Raw genomic sequence first — 11,624 nt, forward strand, 5'->3', positions numbered from 1 at the left:
AAAAGCTTACCAGTCCTGCTGCATACATGGGTACTATAACAGGCTGTTTCTTGTTGCCTGTAAAGAGCTGATAAAACAACAACAAAAAAATTTACTTAGGAGTTTCTGTGTCAGTGACGATAATATTTTTTCAGCGTTATATAACTTGTATAAGATTAACATCAGAGAATAAATACTATGTTAAATATAACACAATGGTTAAAAACTAATGCAATTTTTAATAGCAATAGGGCCTGTAAAAAGTTAAGTTGTCAAATGGTCTGTCATGCAAAGCCATGTTCAGTGCAGCTATGCAATTAAGAGACAAGCATTCATACAAAAAGACTTCCACCTGCTTCTACATTTAAAGCAGCTCTGTGACTTAGAAAGCAAGTTTTACTGACTGACTCACAATATTTCTTGTGTCGATTCCCAAGGAGCATAAAAGCTTTTTGTTGCTGTGGGAGCCACCCCACTGGTATCTCAGTCCATATGCATCATGGATATCCTGCAGCTCTGTCCACACGTCCATCAGTTCCCTATACAACCCATCATAAATCAAGTTATCAACAGGAATAACTGCTTAGCAGCCTTGAATATTTATTCTAGTTTTTAATGCAAGTGACTTATTATACATTCCAATTAAACTTACACCCAAGCACCATACCCAGGGGAATTAAAACTGCATAGTGTTCCCAGAACAATTATAGTTCAGACTTATTATTGGAAAATTATGTCCACAGCAGACAGGACAAGGCCTACTTAGACTTCATCATCACAGGAATAAATATAGCAATTTCTATCAAGTGTAACTAATAAGGCATGTTCTGATTAACTCAGAGCCATCACTTAAAAGAAGATGATACGCTGCCGACTAAATCGATATGCTAAGTGAAATACTCCTGGCATATATAGTCACTGAAAACAAGCATTCTGCTAGATAAGTAATTTTTACTCAAAACACTTGAAGCAAACAACTCGTTCTGAATTACCACTATATGTTTTAAGTTCCCAAGACAACACATTTCTACTTCCTTTTAAGTTTACTTCATTGTGGCTTCTTACCCAGTATTTGCTAAGGTCTCCTCAGTTGTCACCTGCTTTTCACCTGCTTCCAACAAATGATTCAAGGAACTTATTTCTTCTTTAATTTCAAGAACAGGCATGGAAGGAAAACAGACTTCAAATATTCGTTCCAGACGACTTAGCAACGTTGTCTATATCAAAGAGAAAATATTTCTGTCAAGTTTTGTTAACTGTTTTAAAAGTAATCCAAAATTATAAAAATAAGTTAAGATGGAAAACAATATGTATCTAATACAAAGTTTCACTTACCACAAAATAGGTAACTGTCAGAGTATCACAAGACTTTTTAAGCACCAAATACAGGTTGCCAGCTACCAAGAAACAGTAAGTATCTTGCCCTCTACAAAGTGAGTTTTTACAGAAGAGTCCAGAACAATTCTTACCAGAGTCACTCTTTGTTATAAATTAGCAGAAAATATGTGCAGCAAATACTATGCTATTTTTACTTAAGATGTGTTAAAGTCTCCAAATCTACATGTGCTAAGGATTTTACTGAACACATTTTTTCAGCAAGCTTAGTACAATCAATATAATTTCACTTAATGACTATGCACTTCAATCCAAACTTGAGACATAACGTTGATTCAGAAGACAGCTTCACTTATCTTATAAGATGTATGCAGTTAAAGGTCTCACAAAACTTAGCCTGATGCACAACATGCTCATGGTGTGATAACAACTTTGAAAATGGTAAGGAAGAACTATTCATAGTCCAAAGAAAACACATTTCCTAAAAAACTGTTAGTTCCAATGACTCAGATGAATCCCCAGCTTCATTTGCTACGGTTCATGTGATAGTCAGATATAATGCAGAAGAGCCAAGACAAAGGCATTTAAACTGTTGTTTGTCAAAAAGTATTTGTAAAATGCATTTGGTACTTCTCCAGATCAAAAAACTAACAAAGAAGCATTATTTAAGGCCTTAATTTCTTGCCTCAAAACCCATTTTACATGTTAGAGGTTGTTTAATTTAAATAAAAAAATTACTTTTCTGTAAGCAATTTCCCTTTCCTTCCATTCATGATTCAGACAGTTGATGCTGAATGCTGTGATCCTGTGAGGGTTAAAAGTCAACCTTGGGAATGTTTCTGTGCTAGCTAAATAACTTAAAAAACCAACAAAATATCCCCACTAAGTTTTATTGTAGCTGAATAAGGAGCTAGATAACAGCATGGTCTGCATAACCACAACTTTATCTATGTTACTCTCATCTGACCTTCTTTCTGCTGCCTTATACCAAAAGTATTTAAATATAAACACTCAGAAGTTTTGTGAGAGGGCTATGGATCTATATCCCATGGTTTTGAGAGACTAGGCAGGATTTCCTGCTTGTCACAGTAGTTGAAATTGTGTCTTGACGTCACCATCACTTCAGTGTCCCTTGGGAGAAATGAAACTTCAGCATCTTAGGAGGGTAGACAGGGTTCTTAAGTTTCATAACACAGCAAATATCTCCTGCTTTTCTCTCCATCAGTGACACGATCACTGCTATTGGGTAGGGTAAGGTCTCAGCAGTATAAAGAGCATATATTGGTACTAATGGTTTCCAGGCATTTTAATTCCACAGCATGCACTGGAGAATGCTGCTCCAATTCTTACCATTTGGACCTTGGCAGCTGGATTTAATACTAAAAACAAAATAAAAAACCCCTCAAAAAACTTTGGGCCCCCATAAAAGCAAAAAAAAAAATCCGTCCCCCCTTTTTTCTTTTTACAAGCTGAGTATGCTATCTTCTTTTTAAGTTCTTCCCTTACATTTCTATCTCTTCTCTGCTGTATTTCCAGATAGCCACAGAACTTCAACTTTTTTATAGCTCCATGAACACTCTCAGACATCAGATACACCACCAGAATATATTTTTTCCCCCCAGTTCAACTCATTAAAGACAGGCAACGAGCAATCTTGTAACATTTATTAAGAAGTACCAATTGCAAGGTATGTTCATAAAAATTTAAGCCTTTTTTTCTAATGTACTTGTTCTTAACAGCAGCACTCGAATCTCTTCTTGGTAGGGGACGGAGATGCACAAAAAGAGCACTTCTATCTTTCTAGTTTGGAGCTCCTCAACAGCCACCTTCCTCATGCTCTGCTGCACTGCCCACAGGGCAGCATCCAGCTTTTCTACTGGGGAAATGGAAAAGAAACTGAGTAGGCGAAAATCCCACGAGCATCCCACAGTGTGCGCTAGTATAGCTATGCCAGCAGAGCCCTCCTGTGGAGATGCAGCATATTCCAGCAGCAACACTGAATTTACAAATGTAAACCTCAGACAGAGGTTTTGTGTTACAATCGAAATGATTTAAGGTTCAGAGAAACAAGGCTGGTAGGTGGAAGTTACATATTTTAATTAGACCAAGTGATACAGTTGGAACAAACCTTTAGGCACCAGAGTATCTGCTTCATAATTATAATAGGTATCTATAACATTTCTCATGTGAATTTTTATCTGAAAATTTGCCTCGTCTCTTGTCTCAATTAAGCAAACCACTGACCATGTACATCAGCAAACATAAGAGGCAAACATCACGTTATCAGAATATCTTGATTCTGTACTGGAGTCAGGATGATGAGTCAGGAACTGGGAACCAAGTCTATTCAGTCCATTCTCCCTATTCAGCTGCTAGCCACTAAAAGCAGGAAAATGAACTTGGTTAGAACATCAGCTCTTCAGTTTTCCTACCTGTGAAAGAAGTGCCTGACAGGGACAGCCACCAGGTTCAGTTATTTGCAAAGCATAATGTCAAACTGCTATAATTATTATAGTATCAAAGGGCCTGAATTACACAGTATACCTGACCCACGCTTCTGTTTTTTTTCTTTTCTTCTTCATTACCTCACCGGTAAATTCTGACCATAATGAGTCATGTTCTACAGTATATAATTTTTCTTTTAATCATCTCTTAATGCCCAATCATTTTGGCCATACAGGAAGTTACAATACTTGCTACATCACTTGTAGGCTGTTTTGTGTTTGTTGGCCAGAACCAAGACACTAAGTTACACTTTTAGGAAGTAAAACTAAACAGTATTCCAGATTCTAGCCTAACATTTCAGCATACAAAAGCATGCTCTACTTAACTTAAAACTTAACTTTGCCTACAATATATCACTTGCCCTTATCTTACATGAACAGGTGATGCTTACTTCATTTCTGTAATACAGCAGGAATACATATCCCCAGTGAAAAGGAACAGGCAGACAAAAGGTGTTGTACCATGAAAACAGCAAGGCTTCATGTTTCTTGGAAAGGATCAACATATGAGAACATGCTAGTGACTAAGAATATGCTCTCTTAGGTAATGAAAGAATTAACAGAAAGTCTCTAAGAACCAAGCAGCATCTCAGCACCCAATTTCAATTTGAGCTTAAGAATTGTGCCAAAATTTCAGGAACAGTTTAATTATAGCACTCTTTACACTTCCTTTCATCTTTTCTAAATTTCCAGAAATGCTTAGCCCTTATTTATATACGATAGAGAAGAACGGTTTCCATAGCAAACGAGAGTAATTAATTCTATGTGTGCAAATGGACACAGGGATGAGCGTACAAACACACATCTCCCAGGCAGTGTCAATGTCCTTAATAGAAGCAGCTGAACTTGATCTTCTAATTGGTAATGAAATCCTGTGGTCGCAGCTCCCAGGTATGAAGGGCATCACTAAAATTTTGAAATTAGTGTAAGTGTCCACCTTCTATAAACCTCAGTCTATTGTTTGTATAAAACAGACGGTAAGAAAATACTTCTGTCATGCACAGCAGTGTCATGTCTTTCAGGGTGAAAAAATCCTGAAAAAAGGCAGAAAAAAACCCAAGAACTTTTCTCCACTTCTCACATCACTAAAAGCATTTGATACAAGTGTTCTTCACTGCCATTTGAGAAGAGTAATTCTCTTAAAGGCACTTACTGAAGATGTGAAGGAAGGCTACAGCTGCCACTCTAAAAATTAACTGTGATTCTCCAAACACTGACAAAGCCCTGTAGTTTGACTGCATAGAAAGTTTTGGTAAACACTTAAGCTATGTGGTAATCACCACCTGAAACAATCAAAATATCACAGACTTTCAAGTGAGAATGATAACCACAGGATTAGAATTTATCTCCTTGGCAGTTAAATAGGGGGCAAGATCCAGCCCTCAGAGCTGAAAGGCCAAAGTACTTGGTTTACAGAATTTCTTTTTATCTTCTCCACCACAAGACTACAGAATCAATGAACTCTTTCAGCACAGCAAATCTACAATGGCCACCCAGCACACTAAATCCTCCCCAGCCCACCTCCACATGAACTCAACAGCAATAGATCACTGCCTTTCTTCAGAGCTATGAAAACAGGAGATACTAAAACCTGCCATAAAGACAACATACTTGGGCCACGTTACAGAAACAGTTGATACAAATTGCAGTTTTCACTGTATGCCTGCCCTAATGCTTCTCCAGGTGAAGCTTCAGGGAACTCTGTGTACAAGGCAGGGGCAAAAAAACCCAGTCATCTCACTTCTCTCCACGGTCCCAATTACACATGAGCTGCGGAGCAGACACAAGGGCTCATCCTGTGAACTTATCATGCTGGAAGCTGAAGAGTGGAGTGGCGCTTTGTCCCTCCTTCCTCCCCACTTTCCACTGGAGGGGACAGCCCCATTTCTCAACACAATCCCTCCTTTTCCCCACTCTCACTTACTGCCCACAGCATCTTTTCTCTGGCAGCCTTCAGGGTTGCTTTGAGAAGGGGGAGAATCAAAAGCAGAGCATGCCTTCAGCCCTGCTTTTCCTGCTGACAGGACAAGAGGCTACAGAGGAAGCAACACTCAAGCCCTGGGCTGTCTGCATCTACTGAACACAAAACTGGAAGACCCAAGAATAAATAAAACCCGTGTAATAGCTAAATTATTGAGAATATTTAGATATTCAAGTCTTACCCAATAAAAAACATAAGGAGACAGAAATGAGCATATGAAGGATCCAAGATGCTAAATGTATAATTTAGGAAAGGAATAAAGTCCATATGGACATGCTCGGCTTCTAGTTAGAATTCAGAAGCCAAGTGAAGGCTCTCAAAAAACAGCAGAACAAAGCTCAGGGGCCAGAAGCCAAGAAAAGAAATGAACCAGAGAAATTTTATTTATTCATTTTAAATCATGAACCCACTGCTCTATAGAGTGCATAACATAGGTATTTATGACCATTTTAACAAAATAAATCAGAGATTGAATGAGAAACTCCTTTTGAATAGGCTTTCTAACAACCAAACCATATTTTCCAGCAACACATTTGCCTGTGAGGAGCTACGTTGCCATATATTCCAGTACCTTCACCATATGGGGTGGGGGGGTGTGAGGGTTGCTGGGTGGGTTTTTGTTTGGGTTTTTGTTGTTGTTATTGTTGGGGTTTTTTGGAGGGGTGGGGGTGGTGGGTTGGTTTGGGTTTTCTTTAGGTTTTGGGGATTTTAAGAGGTAAACTACATGACCATACAGTTAACACAAGGTGCTGAAAAAGCATTAAGCAAAGCTGAACAGTAAACTAAACACACATAAGCAAACAAACAAATCACTAAGTTCCTAGTTAAATGGGGGCAGTTTTTTCTTTGGAAAGGGTTACAGGCTACTTAAACTACACATAGTTCCCTTCCACATAGCAACAATTTTATTTCTTTCTCTGATGCGCAGGCTCTGCTTAGCAAAGAGAACACCTTGTCAAAAGCAATGGGAGAAGAGCTGCAGGCAGAAAAACTCCCGAGCAAAAAAGAGAAGCAAAGCTTCAACAGAACACTAGTTTAATGTCTCATGATTCAAATGAGATGGCTTTTCTACACCTCCCTTGAAAAGCAGATAAATTTAAGATGGTGCCATAAATTTCTTAGAGGTAAAAAAAATTTGTTTCTTTTTATTACTGCGGGTAATTTACGATGGAAACACTGGTCCTAAACTGAGATTTACAAGCCAGAAAGAGGATGCCACAACAGCTAAAAACCCTCACCAATGCAAAACAAAGAGTAAGATTTTTTTTTTTAACGATAATTTAAAGAATTAAAGAAGGGAATGATAGTCCTAAATATCCCCAAAACATTTTTAAACAGTAACTATAAAGGTCTTAAGGTCAGCTGCAAAGCAAATCTGAAAATTTAGTGGTTTGAGAAAGAAGAACAAGACTTCTCTGCTCTTTTTACTGCTTGATACAAGAGAGTTATAAACCACAGGGAGGTTCAGTGTAGAAATGTGAAGCTGTCTCCCTCGTTCTTGCTGGAAGGCTTGCACATTTTTTCTCCCTCAGTTGAAGAACGTAGCAAATCTTGCATCTTCCATGCTGGCAAAGTGAAGTTTAACAGTTATTTATCTAGACTACATAAAACTTACTTCTCATTTCAGTTGGTCATGTTATTATCTAGTGATATTGTACTAACTTTTCAGTCTGGCTCTGAAAGGAAGTATAAGCAGACAACAGGTACAAAATGGAAAGTAATTTTGTTCTGTGACATATAAACAGAAATGCTAAAACAACCCCCTCCCAAACTATTTGCTTTTGTAAGATGCCCTTAGCCACCCTGTTCTGAGATACAGTAATTATGGGCTACTTTTAATGGTCTGTTTTTTACTGTTATTCAGCTGCACATAGTCATGAACTATGCCATGGACTTAAAAAACCCAAACCTTTCTAGACAGATATACACTTCAAGTTGTTACCCAACTGTCTGAATTTAGCTAACACTCAAGATCTTAATTTATCTTAGTGAACTGGGAGGCTGAAATCTTTATGGTCATAATCACTTTTTTCCAAGAGGATGACTTCATTCATTGCCCAAGAGAAAGTACCCTCTAAGTGACAGTGATGCAGGGTTTTCTTTATCTCGATGCATACTTGTGGCTTAGTAACTGTGCATCACCCACGCTGTCTCATTAATCTGAAGAGGTAGAGGCTGTGAGCACAGGCTCTCTAATAAGTGGAAGATCTTAAAACCCACTTGGAGGGCTGTTCAGGTTTCCCTTGCTCCCTTTCCAGGATTTGTTAACTCTCAGCTATATCAGGTTTTGCCTTCCGACCAAGCCACTATTCATCTCCTCCTCCTCTAGAGATGCCTACACTCCTTGTAGCTAGGCACAGCCGTATTACCCACCCACATGATTACCACAGGTAATAAAACTGCTCTTGTGCTTTGCTGCCTAAGTCCTATATATATATATTCTTAATGCAATATACAGCAGAGTAACCCCCTCAGCTGACTAATGTGCAACACTATGTCAGGGAAAAAGCTGTGTCACAAGCCTTATATTCCTTATAAACATAACGTGATCACATAAAGGGGATTAATGCATACGGTACAGTGCAGGTTTGCTCAAAACTTTAGATCAACCAGTTCACCCACCACTACATCCTAAATCAGTTTTAATGAACACAAAAGCACATCTATATCTAATGCAAACCTGCAGCTATACTGAAACCAACTATTATGTATTTTTCAGTTGAAGACAGACATTAAATGATTAAGGTATACAATAGTATTAATATAGGTTCAAATAAGGAGATGAGGAACACAGCAGGAAGGAGCCAGTGGGCACGGCTGAGCACACAGGGGCCTGTGTTGGCAGAGGACAGCCCGTTACCAGCAGGGATCAGGGAACAGTTCTTGTAGATCTGTTGGAAACATTTGGAAAAAAAACAAATGTAAAACTCCCAAAGCCAAGAGCAGGTTTTTTAGCGATGCACCAGACTTCATCGCTTTACAGAAGACTGACGAGAGCGTCAGCTCCAATTTTAAGGCACAGCCATGGCATCCTGCAATGGAATGTGCTGCCGTCCCCATTTCTCCTAGCAGACTCCCAGGGCATTACAGCAGTTCTCTGTTGCACCTTCTCAGGGCTTCAGCATCTCTGGCAGACCTCCCCGCTCACCACATCAAAAAGGTTCTACCACACTACTGCATTTTCAAGTTCCTACAGCATTGCTGCAGCCTCCATTGTCACCAGCAAGCAGGGTGCCCCCTGCTTTGCAAACCACTTGTTTGGGAGTGGGGTTTGTGTATCTGTGCCCATCAGCCTTTGAACCTAGAACCTTTTACAAATTCTTTCAGTGGTTTTAACTGAATACCATATACCATGCCCTTTTTCTTCTCCCCTCCACGCAGCACTACTGAATAGAAGAGGTCAGCATGTTACAAATCCTACACTGCAGTTTGTGTGCATGATTCAGAGAGTCTAAGAGCAAAGGCAAAGGAGAAAAGATGTAATGAAACTTTTGTCACTACATGTCATTATAGAAAGTAATTTGTGACCTTTTCCCCATAGTTTCTTATTTTATGTTCTATATTTTGTAAGAAAAACTGAATTAGCTGAATTCAAGCAAAGTCTAATTTCTAATTAAACATTAAACCAAATCCACAATCTTTAAAACAGTTTGCCTGTTTTACAGTTTACCTTACATTCAGAAAGCACAAAATTTTGCTGCCACCCCCACATCCAGGACACACAAACTAAGGAAACAGAAAGGAAAATACACAGAGACCATTGGAAAGGGAACTTGAGCTACTGGTAAATAACTTTCTGGACGGATGAGAATCGTTGTATACGTCATTTCCACATTTAAACAGTAATGCTGCTGGCTAAGTATACAAAAGCAGAAAACTGAAAAGTGAAGAATTACATTACGGTCATTTTGTTTATACATCATTCAAAATTATTTCTCTACCACATTACAGTGACTCTTCTAGCCTCCACATCACAGATCAAGTGTACACAGTATCTTGTAAACGATCCCAGTTCACCTTTAGCCTAAGCTGAGGTCTCAATTTTCACATCTAGCTCAAGTGTCTAACACATGCAGTTATTTCTCTCTTGCACAGCCTGCTCCCTTTAAGTTGCTACAGAAATTGCTTTTTAGATCTGCCAGCAAAACATTGAGGCAAGTGATCTACTCCTCCCTAGCCTTCTTTGGTCAGGGTAATAACAAACTTTGTTCGCTTACCCCTCCCTAGCTTTATTTTGCATGCAAGCATTTCTGCTTTTGCATCAAACTGCTGCAGAACTCAACTTCAATGCATGGGAAACAGAATCACAGAATCATCTAGGTTGGAAAGGACCTTGAAGATTATCTAGTCCAACTGTTAACCTAGCACTGACAGTTTCCAACTACACCATATCAAATACTTTAAAATGCTGTATTTTGTGGTTTGACCTCAGTGATATCCTCTTAAATGAAAGTAAGGAAGCTGACCAAAATTTGAGTTTATTTTTACTAAGATTCTGCACTCAAAGTACTGGAATGTCTGCTGGCTCATGTTGACTGAACTAATCTCAATGTTTCTAACTGCAACATACTAACTGTGGCTCAATGGATTAAACACAGAATTAAACACAAAGCAAAGCATTTTTTTAATATATAAAAAGGTTTCAATAGATCCTTCGAAAACTTAAAGCACTTACAGTTCTGAAAATGTGTAACTATTGTTTTAAGAGTTAACTGGAAAAAAAAAAGTAGCAACTAACTGTCATTGCAAGGCTAAGGAAACCATTGCAGCAGAGAAAACATATCCAGCTCAACTTCCTCTCCAGCTTATTTGTGTAAAACATTCTGACTTGTACTTCCTCACTGGCAGGGGAGGCAGAACATCACTTTATATCCAAGCAGTCACAACTGGCTACAGTATAAAGAAATGAAAAAATATTTAAGTCTCAAAACTTGCTTTACAATCTAACCAAACTACTGTATGACTTCCTAACAGATCACTGAAGAACTTCCATTGTGACAAATGTTAAAAACCCAAGTTAAGACAGACATGAGGAAGGAAAAAAAAAATTACAGAACCTCTGAAGGTTCTGCTTTTATAAACATCTACATTCAGAAGTATTTTCTATCAAAACGTCATCATAAAATTATGGAAAATTATAAGTAAAAATAAATGTTTGAAACCTTCAGACTATCCCTCAATAGCATGATTAACTAAAAAAACCAGATGATTTACTAGAATCATCTCCCCACCCCATTTCTTTGTCAGATTCTGGACAGTCTTTCAAGTGGCGACAGGAACAATTTTGATTAATTCTACTAATGACCTTAGTACTCTCAATTTTATGGGTGAATGACCAACAGAATAGGTAACAACAGATCTGTGCTTTCAACCTGAGAAATGGACCCACACATTCAGGTGATGATGAGCAAGGTTTTGCATAGGCACAAAAAACCACCTGCAGGTTCACTTGAGTGCCTTTTTTGACTTGTGAAGCCACTTTGAAATTTGGTGTGCTAGTTGTTGCACAAAACAGCAAGCTGGAAGTATCAGGAGCTGAGGTTCACACCTTTTAACGTGACAAGAAATCACAGCTAAGTCCCAAAAGTTTCATTCCATTTGCTGATGCCTGCAAAGCTCTGGCTGGCACAACCTTTTTCTGAAAAGCCATTTCATCTGTCACTGGTAGGAAACGGAAAGAGGCAGGGCTGTCACCAAGCGTACATGAGGTCCTGGAAGAAAAGACCTCATTTCCTTTTATTGCCAGAGAATATCCAAACCATTCAGACACATATTAACAAACACCCTTTATTGCTGGTGTTGCTACATGCTTCAAAAAGACACAG

The 11,624-nt window shown here is 38.6% G+C and overlaps 1 protein-coding gene across 1 annotated transcript in view; it reads right to left on the reverse strand.

Annotated features, from left to right (window-relative positions):
• The window catches only part of AFTPH (aftiphilin), a 48,021-nt gene that overhangs the window by 21,735 nt on the left and 14,662 nt on the right, over positions 1 to 11,624 (reverse strand). Inside the window, 3 exon segments of the mRNA XM_074817289.1 lie at positions 11 to 67; positions 392 to 518; positions 1,045 to 1,196. Coding sequence (XP_074673390.1) covers positions 11 to 67; positions 392 to 518; positions 1,045 to 1,196 — 336 coding nt within the window.

Source organism: Strix aluco, chromosome 3 (genome assembly GCF_031877795.1).
Source record: "Strix aluco isolate bStrAlu1 chromosome 3, bStrAlu1.hap1, whole genome shotgun sequence".
Taxonomy (NCBI): Eukaryota; Metazoa; Chordata; class Aves; order Strigiformes; family Strigidae; genus Strix; species Strix aluco.